The sequence below is a fragment of the Setaria viridis genome, chromosome 2 (assembly GCF_005286985.2).
Source record: "Setaria viridis chromosome 2, Setaria_viridis_v4.0, whole genome shotgun sequence".
Classification (NCBI taxonomy): domain Eukaryota; kingdom Viridiplantae; phylum Streptophyta; class Magnoliopsida; order Poales; family Poaceae; genus Setaria; species Setaria viridis.
This window is the reverse complement of record NC_048264.2, coordinates 38,114,641-38,136,781: the sequence shown is the minus strand read 5'-3', so window position 1 is coordinate 38,136,781 and position 22,141 is coordinate 38,114,641. Positions and strand designations below refer to the sequence as shown.

The following is a 22,141-nucleotide window of genomic DNA, read 5'->3' as shown; positions in this document are numbered from 1 at the left end:
GATGCTAAACTTTAACAGTGTCACATCGGATGTTCGGATGCTAATTAGAAGAACGAAACATGAGCTAATTATAAAATTAATTGCAGAATCCTGTGCTAATTCTCGAGACGAATCTATTAAGCCTAATTAATCCATCATTAGCAAATGGTTACTGTAGCACCACATTGTCAAATTATGGACTAATTAGGCTTAATAGATTCGTCTCGCAAATTATACTCCATCTGTGCAATTATTTTTATAATTAGCCTATGTTTAATACTCCTAATTAGCATCTAAACATCCGATGTGATAGGTGTTAAATTTTAATAGGGGTGTTCCAAACATTGGTGAGATACCTTTGTGAACTTGCTGTGTTTTTTGTCTCCTCTGTCCGAGGCGCAGGACCGCCGTGCATGATTTCAGTGCACACATGCCGAGCACGAGGGAAAATTTCATTAAAATGGGTTTCCAAATCACCAAAAAAATTCGTTTGTGGCACCACTAAATTGTGTTGATATTACAAGTTACAGCAGATTGTTTTCCTCTGAAACTTTATTGTCGCCCTTCGATCCAGCGAGCACTGCTACCCCCTTTTCTGCATTTCTGCAATAGTAACGATTTGCACCGTATATTCGTTCTTCAGGAATTCCAACCCAGACATTTCCAAGATTCTGAAATCTGAACATGCACGCAGGGTGTATTGACAATTTGACAGTGGTAATTCTAACCCAAGAGAGCGTCAATCAAGCGAGCATGATGGGGGCCTAACGAACATTGGCCATCTCTTGGGCCCATCTGAACCGTTTGTCTCGGCCAACTTTAATGGGCCAAAACCTCTCAGAAGATACTGTTGGGCCTAACGAACATTGGCCCACGAGCACAAGCTCATCTCGCGATACCGTATCATGTACACCACGGTGGCGCGCGGCGACTTTTCGAGCGGCATTTGCTTCGCATTTCCCCCCAATTCCTCCCGCCCAACCCACCGCCCAAATCCTCTCAGCCACCCGCCGATGGGCGCCCCCGCCATGGCCGGCTTCGACGCCGACGCCGACGACTTCGCCTCGCCGTCGTCATCGGCGCCTCCCGCCCCGCGAGCGCGGGCCGACGGAGGCGTGTACCAGGTGGGCGGCGTGCCGGTGGAGTTCCCCTACAAGCCCTACGGGACGCAGCTGGCGTTCATGGGGCGGGTCATCGCCACGCTCGACCGCGCCCGGCGGCAGGGGCAGTCGCACGCGCTCCTTGAGTCTCCCACCGGCACCGGCAAGTCGCTCTCCCTCCTCTGCTCCGCGCTCGCCTGGCAGCGGCATTACCCGCTCCGCTCCCCACCCGCCGCGCCCACTGCCGCCCCTGACCCGTTCCTCCACGGCGGAGGATTCGTCGCCGACGATACCCAGCCGCAGGCGACGCCGGGTGCGCCCCGCTCTCCCTTTCCTCTGTCTTCATCTTTTTGTCTCTTCTTGGATCAAGAACTGCTCTTTCTTGGTCATCCGTGGCCTGTCGTTTTCCTCATTTTGCCTTTTGGGGGTTCTTGATTGTTCAGTCATCCCGGAGAAGCCAGCAAAGAAGAAGAACACTCCGACCATCTACTACGCGACGTAGGATTTCTGCTTTGTGACTCCCATTGATGAGGGGATTGTACGATTTTGACTCTGATTTCCGTTGGTTGTATTTATGAAGGAGGACGCACGCGCAGATAACCCAGGTTGTCCGGGAGTACCGCAAGACGTCGTACCGAGTGCGCATGGCCATCTTGGTAATCCCTGTTTCGCCTCAGTTTGTTTCTTGTCTTTTTCTCTGGTAAGAAAGAGAACGCATAGTTCAAATGCATGTTGTTTGAACTAGATTTCTTCTGGGGGGCGACCATAAGTCCATAACATCTGTCTGTTTCCCTTTGTGGTTCGTAATGATGAGTCAGTACTCTGTCAAAGCAGGCCTCAAGGAAGCATTACTGTGTCAATAAGCTTGCTTGTATGAGTGAGAACATTGATGAACAATGGTAAACAACATAATGCATCATCTCTTTCAAAGCTCTTGCAGTCTCATTAGTAAATTAACCTTTTTGCTCATCAGCAAGTTGCTGCTAGACGAGAAAGTTCAAGGTGGCTCATGCCCAGAATTCAAGTGAGCTTTCCTGTCTTCTCAATGTCAGAACATATAGTTAACCTGTGGAGCATCCTCTCCTCTATAAATGCTAATGCGATGAGTTAAACGTGCAGGAATGCTCAGAAACTAAGTCGACATCCATCTCTTCAGATTGGTGGTTGCTATGAAGTTCATGATATTGAGGATCTTGTCAGGGTTGGACGTAAAGTGAAGGGTACATATATTTGTTTTGTTGCACTTGTTTCCTCCGGAGGACAGTCTGATACTCTGATCTGGTTACTGCTGATTCTTACACAATCATCTCCTTTCCCATTATCGGCAGGATGTCCATACTTTGCTGCACAACACATGGCAGAAGCAGCACAGCTGGTTTTCTGCCCATATAACTACCTGATTAGTCCGATTGTCAGAAGAGCAATGGACATTGATATTGGTGGCTCAATCATTATTCTTGACGAGGCACAGTAAGATTTCACCTCTGTGACTCTCTTTCAGTTAATCAATTACTTGTTGATTTAGTTTCCTCAATTAAATTGTAATAGTTCTTGTGCGCCTTTTTATGTGATTAGCTCTCAATATTTCCCTTCAGAGTGGTTGTAGACATGTAGTGACAATGTTGAATTCCGGTTATTCATCTTCATCTGCATCCTTGTTTTGCAGCAACATAGAAGATACGGCACGTGATGCTGGAAGTGTTGATGTCGATGAAGAATCACTTTACTGTAAGTCAATCACAACAATCTTACAGTTGAAAATTCATGTTCTAAAAAGACATTTTCTGTTAAAAATTAAAAGCATGCTAAATTTGACTCTGCGGTAAAGTGTTGCAGGGAGAACTACAAAGCTTGGTCACTGATGAGGCTGTTGCAATGATATACCAACCCCTGCACGATGTTATTCAGGTACATTCTATAGTAGAGAAAAACTCTACCATTTTCCAGGAAATGTAAGGATAGTGTTAATAGTTAGTACTAACATTACTCCTAGAGCTAAGCTTTTAGTACTATTGCAGGGTCTTATGGGTTGGATTTCTGAGCGAGAGGACAATCTGCAGAATCATGAGTTTGGACATCCTGCTTCTTAGTATGTAGCATGTGACTCATTTCTTGGTTCTTATATGATTTATTGTTTACCATTTATTGAATACATGTATGAAGTGGCATTCACATACAGTCCAGCACTGTATGTTTTCTCCTACCTTCAGTGCACTTAACCTTCTGTAATCTTCAGTTGGGCTGGTGAAAAGGCTATGAAAGAACTCCAGCTGGCTGGTATTACTCCAACGAACTTCCCAGTACTACAAGAATGTGCAACAAAGGTGCTTCTTATTTCAAACATCATAGTACTGTTGCTCGTGTGAATATTAATCTATTTTGGTGTGGCTGTGTAACATCAAACATTCACATTTTTCAACTTATATACTGATATCATCCTCTTGCTTTAGGCAGTTAAAGCTGCTTCAGATACCGAATCAGATGGATCACACTTAAGTGGTGGTCGTGCTATGACACTAGAAAGTAAGTAGTAGACTGGCAACTATTTTATTTTATTCATCTTTGAGTATACTTAATAACCCGATGATTCAATCTTTTGCAGGTCTATTCTCTTCATTGAGTTATTTTTTTGCTAATAATGGGCGTAATTCGTGTGATTATCAACTTGCTTTGCAGCGTTTTGTTAAGAAGGAAGGTAGTAAGCCTGTTCATCTTTTTTCTATAAACAACCTTAGACCCGCAATAAGTCTTTCCTGATAACATGAGTTGATGATTACAGTGATAGGACATTGGTTAACTTATAAAGGGGCCACTAGTGGCACTGTTCTTCAAATCAAGAACCTGGTTGCTTAATTTAATGTAATTCATTAATTACAGGATATGCTACAAGTTATATTCCCTTATCAAATTCAAGAACAGTTTTTCTAATTTCATCACATGACTTTTGAACAATTCACAGGAAAGGATGAAATTTCTTCAAAATGCACATTGAGTTTATGGTGTCTCAATCCTGCTGTTGTCTTCCGAGAAATCGCGGATCTAACCCTTTCGGTAATTCTGACATCTGGGTAAGTCTGCATAGTCCTTTTCCCACTTATCAATAGGGTGTTAAAATGCTTTAATGTAACTTCAGCAACAAGGCCCTATTAAGAAGCAAATATCTGATCAGATGGTGAATGTGAAATTAGAAAGAGAAAAAAAAACAAAGAAGGTGAACTAGACATGCTGCTGGTAGCTAATCTTGATTCATCAATCAATCCTGCACATTTGTTTGGGACAGTATAACTGAACATTTCTTTTGCTTTTGTTCATGGGAAAGGGGACAAAATAGTCAGTGGCTGTCATTAACTTGCCTGAGTAGTTTTTTTTTCCCTTAAGAATGTCTAACTCCTAAGTCCCAACATAAATGCATTAACACTATGTAGATTTCTGCTGACTGTAACTTATGTGAGGAAGGGTTTTCAGTCTTATATGTGGACTAGTTTAAAAGCTTTTCAGTACCTTGTAGGCACATGGCCCAGGAGATAGACATCTTACAAACCAGAAATTCATTTATTATGCCGCTTTTGAGGTTCTTTGAAATTGCCAATCATAGTTCTCTCCAGTGGCAGATGATTTACATCTCTTAAACTACATATATCTGCAGCACACTTTCACCAATGGGTTCGTTTGCATCTGAACTTGGTGTCCAGTTTGAGGCTTGCCTGGAAGCTCCTCATGTAATTAATGTCGATTCTCAGGTACGTCTGATGCTAGCTTGTTCTGCTGTGTCATATGTCCTAAACTCATGGTGATGGATTGTATTGTTGGGTGTTGAGTAGAGAAGTTTGAAGGAATACCGATTCAAATTATTTCTGTTACAAACATAGTAACTGGTTAAAACATAGATATATGCTGCAAATTGGCATTGATTCATTTTCCTCCAATGCAATGTCTGGGCATAAAATATTCCACCTCATTGTTGCTTGCTTCTCTTCTGTCTTAGAAAAGTGAGGATTTCCTATCTGACCAAAGGAAAAGAAGAGAATTATAATTTTTATTTGCAAGCTATATCTAATGGCAATTAGTAATGAGCAGTCCTAGTTCGGTTAGAACACATCTAAAGTTTGCATGATGATGTGCCAACATATTAAAACGAGTGCTTGATTAAAATTGCTTGAAAGCTAAACATATTGAGATAGCATACATGCTTGAACTTGATATGCATTACTCGTATCTCACAGTTTTAATGCTAGACTTCTACTTAGAGCTAGTTTAAGGTTTATTAGCATTGCTGTTCTTATGTTAGTCTGTAACCTCTTTAATAAGACTTGACCCAAAGGGTAGAGACATCCCAAAGGCATTGTTTAAAAGGTCGAGAAAAGGCACCCGAAAGCTGGCTCTTAACCTGTACTTTTGGGGAACACACAGCGAGGAGGCTTTTTTTTTTGAGATCCAGAGTTCGAGCCCTGGTTGCTAGCTTCACAACTGGAGGACTTACCACCATGCTACATGCATGTTCTCCAGTAACCTCTTTAAGACTTTATAAACTGGTTCTCAGTTCATCGATTTAAATAGGGGTTAATTATGCCTCATATTGTCAGCGTAAAGAAGCATTTGCCTGATGAGTTCTCACCCTTATATGGACTTTTTTGTACTGGGAAAGATTAGCAAATATAGTTTTGTCAAACAGTAGCTGTTATTTGCAGTTTTCCAGTCTATCTTGGTTTGCAGGTTTTTGCAGCCGTGCTATCATCTGGTCCAACAAGACATAAACTGAATGCCAGCTACAAAACTGCGGACTGTTCTTCTTTCCAGGTAACTTTTCATCAAATTTAGTTATATGTTATCAACATTTTTTGAAAACATTATTTTGTTTTTACATAGGATGAACTTGGAACTTCACTAGAAGAAATATGCAGAATTGTGCCTGGTGGTGCTCTAGTGTTTTTTCCTAGCTATAAGTTGTTGGACAAATTACAAGTCCGCTGGTCTCAGACAGGTCAATGGGCACGACTTAATGCTCAAAAACATGTGTTTGTTGGTAAGTTTTTGTGAAACATTCTAAAATGTCATTTCATTAATTATAGAAAACAGTATTATGTCATGTTCAATTTTCTATGTTCTTTATTTATGACTTGTTTGTTTCAGAGCCTAAGGGAAGTACTGAGGAACTTGAACCCGTTTTAAAAGGGTACTATGATGCTATCCTCGGTAAGGCTCCTGTCAAGAAAGGCAGAGGTGGTGCAAGACAGATAGCGAAGAATCGATTGTCAAGGAATTCGTCACAGGAATCTGCTAAAGCAGGAGCTGCTCTGCTTGCAGTTTGCCGTGGGAAGGTGCTACTTTCTTAAATCAAATGTTCATATGAATTTATGCACATGTGTGAACCCTCCAAATTTCTCCATGCATTATGTGCTCATATGCTGATGCTTTGCTGACTGTTGATTTTATTTCCAGGTATCTGAAGGGATTGACTTCTCTGATGACAATGCTAGAGTTGTGGTATCCTTTTGTCCTTTTACAACTAAAACTGATATGCCTAAAGTGTTTGGTATCAAAACATTTGCCCCTACTAACCTGTAGCATGATTAGTAGAATATGATTAATGATTTTGATATCCAGTTGTTTCCTTGACCAGACTTAAGGTCATCGTTGGCATTCCATTTCCAAATATGTATGTTTCTTTCCTTCTTTTCCTTTCTAGAGATGCAATGCGTTTTTCTATGTCTTGATACTAACATTGATTCAACATGGATCAGAAATGATGTTCAAGTAAAGCTGAAAAAAAGATATAATGATTCATACAAATCATCAAAATATTTGTTGAGTGGGAGCGAATGGTACTGTCACCAGGCATTTCGTGCTTTAAATCAAGCTGCAGGTACTTAGCTGCTGCTTTACCTCTGGGCTCTGGCTAAGTTGAAAATGCTAATTATTGTCCTTGTCTCTTTTAGGTCGATGCATTCGTCATAAATCTGACTATGGAGGCATAATTTTGATTGGTAAGTTATCATCACCCAAGCATTTGCATGGCTGGACAGAAAAGTCTATTCCTAAAATTTTGGTATTTGATTGTTTTGATTATTTAGTAAATGGAGTGTGCCACTTGTATTTAAATTTCTATGTTATGTGTACAGATGAGCGATATCAGGAGGACAGAAATCTCGTTTACATTTCCAAATGGCTTAGGAATGCAATCAAGCAGTATAATAGCTTTCAGGATACAATGGATGGGTTGCAAAAGTTCTTTCAAAATGCTGAGGTATTATTATTGTTACACCTCTGATTTTCTAAATGTGGATGGGCCTGTCTGATATACATGGCATCACTTCAGGAAAAAATAAAAATCAAAGATCGTGACATGTTCCCCAAGATTAAATTGGAATCTGAAGCACTTTCATCTCTCAGTGATAAAAGAAAGCTGCCATGGCCAGAATTAAGTTCCTCAAACCACTCAGCACCGCAAAAGAATCAGAAGGCAAAGACTGAATGTCTTAGTCAGAAAGTTCCAAACATTGATGGAGTGGCAATAGACCAGAAAAAAGTGGGTATGTGTTATAAATCGCCAGAAGTATCTAAAATCTCTTCGAGATCTTTAATTAAGAAAGAGATCTCTCCAACACCCAACAGTCCTCCAATGGCAAACCAACTTCCTGCCTGCAAAGTTGAATCTGATTTCGAAGGTGTAGCCGATACTGGGGCAAACTATGAAGTCAAAACAGAAATTATCAATTTTGAAAAGGATGACTTTGAACCTCGGTAATCTATCATCTTGCCGACTTCTTTTTTTCCTATTATGGTACCATCATTTATTTTTATTTAAATAGCTATATCCTAACATGAGCAGGTATAAGATAACAATCTTAAATCCATTAGAAGGCAGGTCACAGCAGCCTACTCCAGTTGAGGAAACTTCTTTAGAGACTCCAGTGGCTAGCCCCAGCAACTATTCTGAGATAAACATCTCAGCAGGGATCAATAATGGAACTCTTTCTTGTCTATCCACATTAGCAGCTACTCCGGAAAGAACCACCAACAGAGACTGTCATGAGTCTTTGATCAACAGAAGTGTAAATTCTCACTGTGAGAAAAAGAGAAGGTTGAGCTCCCCAATGAGCTTTTGTGCTTACTCAGAGCGTTCTAATTCTCCAGGCAAATCACAATTGGGTACTGATAATGCTGTTACTATTGAGCATGGGGATCTTAATAGAAATGCTGAGCTGTTTTGTAAAAATATGAGCATGTCAAGGTGTGAAAATGTTAAGCTTGAAAGAAACTACAGTGCACAAGAGGTCTCAGAAAAGATGCCTACGGGAAAAAAGCTTCTCATTAGTTGCATTAGATGCAAAACAGCTCTTGGTTTAGAACAAGATGGGCTTCTTGTTACTTGTTCATGGTCTTCATCATCGAAGTTTTACTTGGCATATCTTTTGAGACATGGACTATCAACTGTTGGCTTCCCGGAGGATGGTTTTTCAGCATCAACTCCAGCAGAGATACAAGTAGTAGAGTGTGATGCTTCTTCACTCAACCAGAATATCTTTGGCAAATTTAGCCGCCAGGGTTCATGTCATCATTCTGGTGTTTGGTCTGCAAAGGATGGATGTGTGTACAAGGCAGTAATATGTCCTTTCTGCTCCTCTGAAAACGCATGTGCCACGATCCTCGGTGTGCAAGTTCTTGCAACTGATAAACCAAATCAACAATTGGTGGGAAAGGTAGTTTGCTTATATGGATGCATTTAGTAATTTACTGCTAGTCTTCTACTATTGCCTTAGTGTGATGGTTGTCTCTTCAAATGAAGGTGCTCTTGTTCGGTGAGCGTTTGGATGTCAAGCCTGAGCCATCAAAGGGACAGGTATGGTGTCTCTTTCACCTGACTAAGCTGGTGATGTACGTTTAGAAAACTGACAAAAATTAATTGGGGTTATCTGCTTGCATCTGAAGGCTTCAAGGACTCGGAGAGGTGGCAGCAACTCCATGTCGTCGCCACCAGTAATTGACCTCGAGTCTCTTGCATATAAACCATTGAAGAAGGATCCAGTGCCACTGAACTCAAGAAGGTCTAAGGTCAGTTATCTGCTGCCACTGCTGTTATCTTTTGCAGTTCTGCTTGTGATCACTTTCCCAGAATTTGAAGTGTAATCAGGTTCGCATGGCCCTTACCTTGCGTCAACATTGTAAAACTTCTCAGAGTATAATTGACAATACCCCCCCTGAATTTTCTGTGGAGCAGCTAAGGTTACCTACCACGAATAAATCCACGACTGGTACATGATACGGAGGCGCTCCATTAGATGGCACAGCTGTGATCTTCGCCGTGAAGCATCGGGAAGGACTTCGTTCTGCGAAACACAGCGTGCACTGTGCAGCGAGAAGATGCAGATGTCAACTTGCCAATGGAAAGCAAACATCTACATGGATTACAGCGGTTGTTCCCCGAGCGGAAGCGGGGTGTGTAAATGCATTGCCTGGCACTCTGGCAGTAGGAATAGGATCTGATGTACATACATAGTTGACGATGTATCATGTCCATTTATTAACATTTTTTTTTCGAGAAGCTGCTCCTTGTGCAATGCCATTTCAAATCCAGGCTACGATGAAATTTCATTTTTCACAGGGCCATTTACATGATGAGTCACACCAGATTGAGTTCGATAATTTATTGGTCGGGACATTGCTTAGGATCGAACTCACCACCAATATTGCTTAGTCAGGACGTTACCAAAAAAAGTAATAAGGATAAGGCAAAAAAAAAAAAAGGCGTAGCTCCCGGCGAGGATCGAACTCGCGACCTTTCGCTTACGAAGCGAACGCACTACCACTATGCTACGGAAGCAACTTACGAAATTAGGAGATGAAAAATATATTCTACGTTTAGACCGGTTACGCTTACGCCCATCTCCAACGGCGCCAACGTACCATGGTGAGTACTGCGGCCTCCACGTCCGCGTTGAGGTTCCATGTCACCTCGAGCAGTGGTTTCGCAGGTGCTCAGAGAGGCTTGCAGAAGCACCAGTCGTCACCCCACCCCACTTAAGTACGTTTTCAATATTCTCTTAATTACGTATTTGGAAAGGAATACCACCAAGTTAAGAATGTGAAACATGGAGCCGGAAAAATCTCTCTTATGCGAGTGTTCCTATACAGACCTTTTTAATTTCGGTCATGCCTCCGAATGAAACAATTGTCCATTTGTCCTACCCCAGAAAATAAAACAAAAGGAAATGGCCTACCTTCCATCTAGAGCTGAAAGAGTAACACTGTTCTTTGAGCTTTGACTATTGCCTCTTCCCTGTTCTACTTCGTTATTTCTATGGGCAAAATACACAGGTTTCTTCGGGATGGGAAGTGTCGTGCTTCCATTCTCCAAGACGAACAAAACAGATGACATGAGTGGCCTGTCGTTCGGATTGTCCTGCACGCACAAGAGCCCTATGTGGACGCAGAGCAAAACTTCATTGGATACGCAGCTCTCCACAATACTCAAGTCTAACAAATCTTTGCCTTCCCATCCTTCCACAAGTTCCACGCCTGGACAAATTAAATCAATAATTGAGGTTAGAAGTCTAGATCAATTCCTAATTTTTGCAAATTTGATAAAAACTTGTGCTCACATAATCGATAAGGTCTTCAAACTCCATTATCTGATAAGTAGAGCTTATCTTCACACCACTTACAAGCTCCAAAACCAACACGCCAAAGCTATACACATCTGAATTAGCAGAGAATACACCTCGCATCGCATACTCTGGAGCCATGTATCCACTGTTCAAAATTACAAGGAAAATTTATTTTTTATATGACTTTGGTGAACTAGTATAAAAATTTCGGCAAAAATTATTACTCACTATGTTCCGGCGACTCGCTTTGTGTTTGCGTTCTGTTGGTTGTCACTGAACATCCTTGCCATACCAAAGTCTGCTATCTTAGGTCTCATATCTTCATCTAGCAAAATGTTGCTTGCTTTGAGGTCTCTGTGAATTATCTTCAGCCTCGAATCTTGATGGAGGTATAGAAGCCCTTTTGCAACCCCTTTGATTATGTTAAACCGTGTTGGCCAATCTAGTCGTGTTTTTCTTGTAGCACCTACAAAGAGCAATAATTTTTATATGATTAACAATCAACTTGTTGTGTTCAATCCAAAAACAGCAGTGTGCTATTGGATCATACTGAAAAGTAGAGCATCTAAGCTTTTGTTAGGCATGTGCTCGAAGACCAGGAGCTTCTCATCTCCCTCGATGCAGCAACCGAGAAATTTAACCAAATTTCTATGTTGTAGTTTGGCAATTAGAACGACTTCATTTCTGAATTCCACTATTCCTTGCTCAGAATCCCTGCTGAGCCTTTTGATGGCCACTTCTTGCCCATCTATTATTAGTACAAATGGAAAATGAATTGAATGAGATTTTGATTTAGTATTAGTACAACCAGAGTTCGAGAATGAAAGGAAAGATCTGGATGAGTCACCTTGTAAACTTTTCCAAAACCTCCTTTTCCAATCATACATGATTCATGGAAGTTATCTGTCGCAGCTATGATATCTCTGAAGCTTACCACTGGAAATTCGTAGCCTTCAGTAGGACTTCCTTCTCCAAAGCCTTTAGGATCACTCAAGTCTCCCAGGACTAAGATCCTGTGTTTTCTCCGTTTCTGTTTGATACCTGCTTCCAAATGTGAGAAACAATTTTTTCACTCATCAAGATAATTTGGAATTAAGTGTTGGTACAAATATTATTATTGTGTGTGCAGGTCCAAGCGTAAGATTTCCCATACCTTTGCACTTACAGATCCATAATATCAGAAGGAATATGCACGTCAGCAGAATGCCTGCTAAAACTAGCAATGCAGTCTTCAGTGTTTTCCTACCCATCCTTCTACCTTCACAAAGGCAATGTAAAGTTTATCAACGACATATATATGATGAAGATTGTTGGCAATATTTTTTTAACTCTGATTGTTATGTTAATATTTACACGGTGCTTTGCCGATTCTGATCTGATATAGGAAAAATTTTCTGGAAGACATGTGCTGCTTTATTTTACTCAGTTTACAAACATGTTCTGCAGGAGAGAATTGGTACCTTTGGCCAGGCCAGCAAGCCGGAGATGCAGCGTCTCGCTTCCAGCGACGTTACCGCCGATCTTCTCCGCGTCAATGAGCTCCCCGACCCACACCAGGCACCTCGTGGGGTCTCCCTTGGCGCTGCTGCTCAGGTTCGCGTACGCGAACGCCACGCAGGAGCAGTTGCGCCTGCACTCGGCCGCGCACTCGTCCAGGCTCCTGTTCCCAACGACCACGAACCTGTCCGGCGCTTTCATCGCCGGCAACGGCAAGAAGCCGTCCCCATCGCCGCACCGCAGCTCCTCCTTGCGCCGGCAACCCGATGAGAACCTGCCGCTGCTCCACTCCTCAGGGCTCGCCGGCGCGAAGCCGTCGAGGCACTTGCACGTCGGGGCAGCCACCGTGTTGTCGCAGTAGCCGAACGCGCCGCAGTAGCCGTAGCGGCTGCACCCGTGCGGCGGCCACACGCCGAGCTCGTCCCACTCCAGGGAGGCGTTGTTCCAGCTCTGGAGCACCAGCTCGCCGGAGTAGCTCATCACGTACCGCGTGCGCGTGACGGGGGGGCGGATGTCGAACGACATGGAGGCGTCGTCCTTGAGGTCCAGGACGGTCAGGAGGACGACGGCGCCGGTTTCCTCGATGAAATCGCTGGCGACCCTGTAGCCTGTCCACACGCCGCTGCGCCAGAGCGGGCTCGACCCGTTCCAGGTGAAGAGCTGGAGTGAAGTGACCGGGTCGATGCCGTAGGTGAAGCCCCCCGGGGACGGGTCGCCGGGACTCTTCCAAGAAACAAGGCGGTCACCGGCGCGGCCGCCGCGGCTCACTCGGATCCTCATGTCGGGGAGGAACGTGTCGGAAGGGTGGTCAAAGCTCTGCCACAGCATGGTGCCGTTCGCTGACCGGAGCTCCAGGTTCCCGGAGTTCGTGAGCGTGGCTGCTGGTTCAGCCGCGCCCGACGGCGCTGAGAAGCCAGCCGTGCCAGCGATGACGTTGGTCGACCAAACAAGGCGGCCGCCGTCGGCATCGGACAGGACGAGGTTGGAGGTGTTGGTCAGTGCGAGTGTCGGGGCAGAGGAGGCAGAGCGGCCGGTGACGATGATCGGAGTTTCCCGGTTGGCGATCCACACGACGGTGAGCTTGGGGATGCCGTTGTACCATATCCCGAGGTACAGCTTGGCCGGCGTGGAGTTGGAGGGGGAGAAGAAGCCCAACGCGAAGGCGCCGTCACTGGAAACGATGACGTCGCCGGGGGACAGCGGCTTGCCAACGACGAGCTTGTCCTCGGATGCGCACGACGGCAGCAAGATGGAGAGGAGTAAGACGATGACGATGCAGGGCATGCACGCTGTCAGGTTCATCATGCCTTCGCCTTTGGTGGTGTTCGCGGAATGTACTTGCCAGGACATTATTGAGCATCTTCATCTTGACCTGATCCTTTTCTGCCCTTAGCAACGGCAAATACAATAGTTTGGTCTTCGTTGAATTTGACATTTCTGGGATCCGTGTCCCAATGGTAGTTAGGATAGCCATAGGCCCATGTTATCACTGATTGCGTATACTTTTTTTTACAGAGCTGATTGAATATGCTCCAAAGGGAAAAAGAAAAACAATGTTATCACTGATCCATGCGAAAATTGTTCTAGGCCCGAGCCGCTCGTCGTCGGCCGCTCCTCCACGGGAATTCTCTGCGGCGACCACGCCTCCCCGACGAGGTTTGATGATCTGATCTGCTCGGTCTGCCGTCGGATGTCTCCAGTCCACGCTACAGCGACTGCCGGAGCAAAAGCGGGGCGGTTCCGGAGCAAGCGCTCGGCCAAGGGCCTCCCCGACCTGTCGCCGCCGTCCTCCCCATTTTCGTTCCGGCGGCCGCCGTCACGCCGCCCGTCGTCGTCCCAGAAAGCGCTCCTACGCCGCCGTCGGAACCGGAACACGCCGCTCTCGACATCCCCGCCGCCGCCACGCGGCCCCTCGGCGGCGGACCCATCAAGAAGCCTACGCGCTTCGGCGCTTTCGTCAGGGCGCTGGTCAAGGCCATGTGGGTGGCGTACATGCTGGTGATTCAGGTCATTCCAGCAAAAGAAAACCAGTCCTAGGAGGAGAGAAATCCCAAAGTCAATAAAAATCCAGGCTGACGTTCATGATTGACTTGATACCTGAAGATGGAACGGACAGATGACAAGACATTCACAGCAAAACTAACAACTTCTGATCCAGCCATTACTGTAGCACAATACTTGGTCAGGCTGGGTGATGCCAACGGTTAATCAGACACATTCATAGCGTCGCCTGTGAAACAATTCCTGACTTAACGCCGCACGACTCTGTCCAGCAATTAGCAGTTGGTGGCATCTGTTCTGTTCAGGCCTGAGATCTGAAGCAAAGCAAGCGCTAGTACTGCTATTTGAGTAAACGTTCAGACTGACAGCACAACGGTCATGCTCGGAGTCGGAGCAACGTACTACCGCGAGCATGCGCAGCTGCAGAAGCAGAAAAGCACATGGCGTCACTCCTTCCAGCGATCGTCCGCCTTTTCCCCATTCGTGACTCGTGACTGTATTGCCTTTTACCCAATTCCAGCAGTCAAAAAGCAGCAGACGGCAACCGACTTTTACCCAAAACTGCAGAACTTCTTCAGTTCTGGACAGAATGTGCACGCAAACCATGACAGCGCATTCCAAGCGGAGGGAAGCCGTTCTCTTTTTTCTTCGGTTTTCTACCGGTTCACCGTGATGGACGATAATTTGACTGCAGAATCGTTACTTGCTTTATTAATAAAAAAATAGGTAAATATATTAATATGGTGAATGATGAATGATATGCATCAACCAATTAAAAATTTAATACCTAGGAAATTAAAGATGAAGAAAAACTTACATACTGTGGACTAAACATCCTCCTTCGGCGTTACATCCACCGTAACTATTAACCCGTAAACTCAAGAACAATGAAACATGAATAGTCGTTTCTCGGTTACTGATCACCCTTGTGCCTTCCATTTCCGCATTATGTTCGTTTTGCTCAAAGCCGTATGGTTGCGTTCACATCTGTTTGTTGTTAGAGCGATAGCATCATATCCCTTGTCGTTTCAGGATTTCATCAGATGCTCGGATATCCTAGCGTCATATCTTTGTGCGGCAAAGGCAGCCACTCCAAGTAGCTCCTTCTTCCTCATGTCCACAGAAACCACCCGTGCATCTGCATCCCCGCGGTCAATCTCAATATGCTTAGCTCTTGCATGAAACACTGGATTTGCTGAGAGATATGTTGCTCCAAGGTTATCACACCATAGATGAGGAATTTGATATTTTACTCCCAATTCTCTTAGCAACGTCTCTACCCAAATTAATTCAGCAGTAGCATTAGCAAGAGATTTGTACTCAGCTTCTGTACTAGATCTTGACACTGTAGGCTGTTTCCTGGCACTCCAAGAAATCAGGTTCGGCCCAAAAAAGACAGCAAACCCTCCTGTCGACCGACGATCATCAACGCATCCTGCCCAGTCTGCATCAGAGAATGCACTGACCATAACTGAGTCTGATGCTTTAATACTCAACCCCATACTGATCGTTCCTTTAACATATCTTAAGATCCTCTTTGCTGCACTCCAATGAGTTGTTGTTGGCGCATGCAGGAACTGACAAACTTTGTTTACAGCAAATGCTATATCTGGCCGAGTCAGAGTCAAATATTGCAACGCCCCTACTATGCTTCGGTACCGAGTTGAGTCACCAGGCAACAGAAGTTCTCCATCTTCCCTTGACATCCTTTCAGCTGAGGACAAAGGAGTTGGTGATTCTTTGCAATTCAACATACCAACTCTCGTCAAAATATCTCTTGCATATTTTTCTTGACACAATTGAATACCTCCTTGCATCGGCTGAACTTCTATACCAAGAAAATAGTTTAGACTTCCGAGATCTTTAAGGGCAAACTCCTCTTTCAAATATATAAGCCTCAGACGATGAGCTGGTTACAATGATATTATCCACATATATAAGCATGAAGATTGTGACACCTCCTTTTGAGTAGATAAATAGCGAAGTATCTGATTTTGAAGCCTTAAACCCAAGATCACACAATTTTGAACTGAGCCGAGCATACCAGGCTCGAGGAGCTTGTTTCAAGCCATATAACGCCTTGTCTAGTCTGCACACAAAATCAGGACACTTTGCATCCTCAAAACCTGGCGGCTGTCTCATATACACCTCTTCTTCAAGAACGCCATGTAAGAACGCATTCTGAATGTCCAACTGTCGTAGACACCATCCTCTTGCAACAGCTATAGATAGAACCAAACGAACAGTAGCAATTTTTACGACAGGACTGAAAGTATCCTCATAATCAATCCCATACCTTTGCTTAAATCCCTTCGCGACTAGACGAGCCTTGTATCTATCAATGCTTCCATCAGATTTCCTTTTCACCTTGTAGACCCATTTGCAATCAATAAGATTTACACCTGGCTTAGGTGAAACTAAATGCCACGTCTTATTTCGATGCAACGCATCAATTTCCTCCTTCATAGCTTGAGTCCAACGTGAATCACCAAGTGCCTCAGCCAGGGAGTCAGGTTCTCCTGTGGAGCAGAAACCCGTATAGCGAATTGTGCCATCCGTATATGTCTTTGCTTTAAAAATACCATGCTGGGACCTCGTCATCACACGTTGCTGCTGCTGTGCACCGGGAACCGCAGAAGATCTGGCCTGGTCAGCTACCGCAGAGTCCGTAGAACATCCGTCCGAGCTTCCCCCTGTTGCTGGCGCGCTGTCCGGGGTGGATCCGCTCGGCGCCAATTGCTGGCTACCAGCGCTCTCGCCAAACAAAGGCGAGGCGAGAGACGCGCCTGGCGTGTACGGTGGAGAATCGGCCTGAGAGTCTGAAGCGTCCGGAAACGGATATGAGTGCATCTGAGTTTCTGTGCCACATTGTCTGGCAGCTGGAATTTGCAAGCTTACGCTGGAAACAAGCCTAACGCATCTGTTTCATCCCTGCGTGCTTCCTGTGCATCATCAACACTAGAAAAATTGTTATGAGGGTTAGATAATACCAAATCATTACTATTTGCTCCCCCAAAATTAGGACGAAGGTGTGAAGGAAGGAGTAGGATCTCTTGGCGAAGTCTCGCCCCGGCATTATCATGTAGAGCTTCAAAAGGAAATACTTCTTCGTCGAATACGACATCTCGAGAAATATACACTCGCCCTGTCGAAATATCTAGGCACTTGTAACCTTTGTGGCGTGAACTATAACCAAGAAAAGAACATCTGACAGAGCGGAAAGCGAGCTTTTTAGCATTAAAAGGTCTAAGATTCGGCCAGCAGGCACACCCGAATACTCGAAGAAAGGAATAGTTGGGTTTTTCATGACACATTAGCTCAAGAGGGGATTGATAATTGGTGACCTTGCTGGGGAGGCGGTTGATGAGATAGGTGGCAGTGAGGAAAGCCTCATCCCAAAACTTCAGAGGCATGGAAGCTTTAGCAAGAAGAGCTAACCCAACTTCTACTATATGACGATGTTTTCTTTCAGCGGCTCCATTCTGTTGATGTGCATGAGGACAAGAAACACGATGAGTTATCCCAGTCTTTTGAAAGAAGGAATTTAGCTTTTCATACTCACCTCCCCAGTCTGTTTGCATAGAAAGAATTTTCTTATCAAATTGTCTCTCAACTAGTCTTTGGAAATCCAGAAATACATCGAACACATCTGATTTGTTTTTAAGAAGATAAATCCAGGTGTAGCGACTGAAATCATCAATAAAACTGACATAGTAGGTAAACCTCCCAACAGATGTGGGCGCCGGCCCCCACACATCAGAGTGGATCAAAGCAAGAGGAGCAGAAGCTGAATTTTCAGACATAGAATAAGGTAGCTGATGACTTTTAGCTCTTTGACATGAATCACACACTGACTCGATAGTATTATTGCTAACAAAAGGTAGATTATGAGCTCTAAGAACACGAGAAACTATAGGAAAAGCAGGATGTCCTAGACGACTATGCCACCGTTCTGTCGTCAGTCTGCTCACGGTTAGGACTTCTTTATTGGGGATGCCACCTGACTTGTATGGCACCAAAGGATAGAGACCCCCTTCACATCTTCCTCGATGAAGAATTTTCCTCGTTGCTCGATCCTTGATAAGGAAAAAGTTGGGATGAAATTCAAAAAGAACATTGTTGTCAAGAGCAAGGCGATGAACGGAAGCAAGGTTTTTATGTGAGCTTGGAACATGTAGAATATTTCTTAAGAAAAGATCGCGGAAAGGGGTTTGCAAAATAGAATGACCGATATTATTAATCCTCATACCTTGGCCGCTTGCCGAATATACTTGATCTCGACCGCCGTATTTTTCTTGCATAGTTAACTTCTCCAGATTCGAGGTAATGTGATCTGAGGCTCCACTATCAGCATACCAGTTTGTATCAATCCCATAGGCTGCAGCAGGGCCGGAGTTGGACGTCTTGTTGCTGTTTGCTTGATTATCATCATCATACCTGTACCAGCACTCCCTTGCTGTATGATTTGGCCGGTCACATATCTGGCACTTTGGCTTGTTGTTTCCCTGGCCCTGGCCGCTACTCCTGAATGCTTGGCGACTATCATCAGCACCATAATTTCTGCCGCCTCGACTTGCTCCATGGCCACGGCCAAAATTCCCTCGGCCACGTGGGTTGTAATTACCCCCACGGCCTCGCGATGCAGCATTTGCAGACGAGCTGTACTGACCACCAGAATTATTACGCAACATCTCCAGCCTTGTTTCATACGCCATCACCTGAGCATACAACTCGCTCAAGGGAATTGGATCAGTACGGCCCATGACAGAAGTAACAATGGGATTATACTCACTATCCAAACCAGTAAGGATGAAGGATATCATCTCGTCATCTTCGACTTTTCTACCAGCACCGGCGAGCTCGCCGGCGATCGCTTTCATCTTGTTGAAGTAAACTGAAGTCGTCATACTTCCCTTCTTGAGAGTTGACAACTGCTTTCGTAGATGCGTTACTCTTGCTCTGGATTGGGCGGAGAACATGTTCTCCAGTGCCGCCCAAACTTCTGCAGATGAGGAGAGAGTTGCTACCTGTCCAAGCACATCTTTTGTGACTGAATTGAATAGGAAAGCAAGGATCTGCTGGTCTTGTGCCAGCCACGAGGAGTACGCCGGATTGCTAACAATTTCCTTGGACTTGTCTTCCTTGACGATCTCCAGAAACTCAGATGGGGCTTTGACGGATCCCTCCAGAATTCCGATCAGCTGCGCCCCCCTGATAGGTGGGAGAACTTGCGCCTTCCACAAGACGTAATTATCTCTAGTAAGCTTCTCGGTGACTTGGGGGCCAAGTGGCGCCAATGCTGTCGCTGAGGAGGAGGATGTCGCCATGACAGTCGACGCTTCTTAGATGAAGATGGCTCTGATTACCATGAAAAATATGTAGAACAATTTGGTAAACGTGGTTAGCAAACTCGCATCCCACGGTTCCGTGTTTATAGAGTGCTGGAGGCTGTCACAAATACATGAGATAGATTACAGCTTGTCTTTTGAGCATACGGTTAAACCATCCTAACTCTATCAAGAACGTTACAATATTCTAGGACTCTATCTCTCGGAGCTGGATAGACTCATGCACCTTATCCTTGCCTTGCGTCATACCTCAATCAGGTTGCCGTGCGTTACGCTTGAGTAGTCCTGTACCAACATGTTTTGCTTAACAAATCTTGGTTGTGAAGTAGACGACATCAGCATCTTCTTGCAGGCCTAAAACGGGTTGGCATGCGTCGAGTTCCCTGAAGGGTGACAGAGCCATGCCTTCATCTCTCCACGCCTTGGGGCAGAGCTTGTTGTGGACCTTCACATCCGTGGAATCCATGATCTTTGTGTCCTGGCGCCAACGATCTTCTTCATCCGAGGTGGAGCTAGTAACCGGCCTATTCCATGTAGAAGCCATCCAACCATCCGAGAAATAGCACTTGCTGAAGTGTGCACTAGCCTTCAAGTGAAGCTGAGCTCGACGTACTTGAGGCGGTCTCCGACGACGGCAATGTCCCGGTAGAGGCGAACGTCGCCCTTAAGCGTCTTGTTATTCTGCATAGGCTCTGCTAAGGACCGGGACGGATGACTAGAGGGCTGCCTTTAAAATTCTCCAAGAACAAGGCTCATATCCCGATTGCCACTCCAAACACACCTCGCTCCTAATCATCAAGATGACACAAGTCAACTCGTGACAAGCTCACCCTAGGAACGATTAGAAAAGCTCAAAGCGTAGCGGAAGTAAAGAAAAATCGAGATGGCGAAAAGCTTGCAATAAGCAAAGCCCTGCTAAATCTCAACTTAACTGAGCATGCTCAAATTAATTAAGAACTCGACAAGATTACCAAGCAAGGCTACTGAACAAGTGATATCCTAAAGAATGCAGTATATGGTTCGCTATTGCAAGAAAGTGACACTTCAAATGAATCAGCGTAGCAAGCAGTAAACAAAAGCTAACCCTGTACCGAGATGCAAGAAGCAACAGGAACCATACCGGCCCAAGCAAAGCTCGAGGAAAGAACTAGTGCAACCATGAATGGCTGGTCATTGGATCCGTAGCATGAAAGGGACATTTCACAATTTAGAAGATTAAAAGCACAAGCTGCTCACACAACTACTGATGAACCAAAGAGCACTTGCAGCTACTGCTACTGTCCAACGACCAAACAAACAGGAATCAACTTAAACTAATTCCCATCACAAGGCTTGCACGAATCACCATAGAGATTAAAAGGCACTAAGGACAAGCAAGTAATAATTGCATCAGGATTAGAGTGATGCTTCACAAGTTTTCCTGTCCTGAAGCTGTCAGCGTGCTGCTGCTCTGAAAGTATCTCGTTCCTTGCACGCTGGGCCAGCAGGCGCTCAGCTGCTGAGCCGCTGACTGCCGTCCAGCAGGGCGTCGCGCGAGCCGGACCGCCGCGTGGCTCCTGCTAGGTTGCAACGCTTAGCAGGCCGCCGTGCGCCGTCTGGGCCAGTGCGTGCCGCTGGGCTGCCGGCCTGCAGCACACCGCTGCTGGCCCACATCCACGCACGCACGCGCTGCCGCCTGCCGCGCGTGGCTGTAGTGCTCGCGAGCACGAGCTAGTTCCTGCTTCCAGTGAAGAACTGAAGAACAAAGCAAGGAACACGCCCAACTTCAAACAAAAATCCTTCCTCAAAATACGATGGATCGAAACGAAACTTGAGCCATGGAAGCATCTCCTTAAGGGCTAATAGATCCAGAAAAAAAATCTAGAAAAGCTCGAGTATCCATCTCGAATTTTGGGAAAAACTAAACATCCTCCGAGAAGAACGATTTGAGGAAAAACTTCAAATTCACGTCGAATCCACGAGGGATTTGAGTGGGGATCCTAGCAACAAAAGCCACCAACAAATTTCACCGGATTTGAAGCGAATCGCGAAAAATAAAAATTCCTCCAAAAATACTTCGAAAACATGAAAATAGAAATATTGTCTTTAGAGGATGGAGCAAGAGCAAGTGAGCACGAATTTGATCTTTGGATTACTCCACCATATTAAGCTACTTTTAAGCATAACCAAAGCTAAGATGGCAAAAAGATCAAAGATCCCTCACCTTTCTCCCTCTCTCACCCAAAGACTCTCACAAACAAATGAGAAGCACACCACCAAACAACTTCCCCAACAACCACTCCTCATATATATATAGGCATCTAGAAAATGATCAGAATGCCCTTATATGAAGTATACAACCCAAATACCCCATAGGGGTAAAACCGTCCAACTTTTTATCGGTACATTGAACGGATCCGGCGCCTTCACGACTTCGCCTCGCCTCGATGCAAGCTTTGCGATAGTGCCACACATCCTCCGACTTGACGTCGTCTAGCCATACCGGACTCGCCCTCGGTTTGGAGGCCAAACCGGTCAAACCCTCTTGCACATCCCACAGGCGTGACTCATCCTAGATTTTGAGGCCAAACCGGTCAAACTCTCCTGCACACCTCGCAAGGCGTGACTCACC

General features: G+C 45.0%; 2 protein-coding genes, 2 non-coding genes and 1 pseudogene across 5 annotated transcripts; 1 reads left to right on the top strand and 4 right to left on the bottom strand.

The window, feature by feature from the left end:
• Window positions 1-922: 922 nt before the first annotated feature.
• On the top strand, window positions 923-9,642 carry LOC117846023 (uncharacterized). 2 transcript variants are annotated; one of them, XM_034727122.2, is made up of 28 exons: window positions 923-1,392; window positions 1,523-1,577; window positions 1,660-1,735; window positions 1,914-1,978; window positions 2,053-2,103; window positions 2,199-2,299; window positions 2,408-2,549; window positions 2,746-2,807; window positions 2,908-2,987; window positions 3,098-3,168; window positions 3,316-3,403; window positions 3,530-3,602; window positions 3,682-3,774; window positions 4,039-4,147; window positions 4,726-4,819; window positions 5,793-5,876; window positions 5,946-6,102; window positions 6,210-6,397; window positions 6,519-6,563; window positions 6,707-6,735; window positions 6,821-6,942; window positions 7,016-7,063; window positions 7,199-7,323; window positions 7,396-7,820; window positions 7,909-8,779; window positions 8,866-8,919; window positions 9,009-9,210; window positions 9,298-9,642. In XM_034727122.2, the coding sequence occupies exons 1-27, from the start codon at window positions 993-995 to the stop codon at window positions 9,204-9,206; spliced, it is 3,906 nt and encodes a 1,301-aa protein (XP_034583013.1). In that variant the 5' UTR covers window positions 923-992; the 3' UTR covers window positions 9,207-9,210; window positions 9,298-9,642. The 2 variants fall into 2 exon arrangements, with proteins under 2 accessions (XP_034583013.1, XP_034583014.1); XM_034727123.2 differs by having other exon boundaries at window positions 927-1,392; window positions 9,009-9,131.
• A 186-nt stretch (window positions 9,643-9,828) lies between these two features.
• Window positions 9,829-9,900, bottom strand: TRNAT-CGU (transfer RNA threonine (anticodon CGU)). The gene has a single exon. It is a non-coding gene; the product is annotated as a tRNA-Thr (tRNA).
• Window positions 9,901-10,169: 269 nt separating this feature from the next.
• LOC117844939 (G-type lectin S-receptor-like serine/threonine-protein kinase SD1-13) lies at window positions 10,170-14,044 on the bottom strand (annotated as a pseudogene).
• Window positions 14,045-15,210: 1,166 nt separating this feature from the next.
• LOC140221938 (uncharacterized) lies at window positions 15,211-19,509 on the bottom strand. The gene is made up of 4 exons (XM_072291897.1): window positions 18,432-19,509; window positions 17,745-17,969; window positions 16,227-16,701; window positions 15,211-15,541 (listed from the first exon to the last, which is right to left on the bottom strand). The coding sequence occupies exons 1-4, from the start codon at window positions 19,507-19,509 to the stop codon at window positions 15,211-15,213; spliced, it is 2,109 nt and encodes a 702-aa protein (XP_072147998.1).
• LOC117846709 (small nucleolar RNA Z247) lies at window positions 18,885-19,023 on the bottom strand. Its single transcript, XR_004638436.1, has one exon. It is a non-coding gene; the product is annotated as a small nucleolar RNA Z247 (small nucleolar RNA).
• Window positions 19,510-22,141: the final 2,632 nt, after the last annotated feature.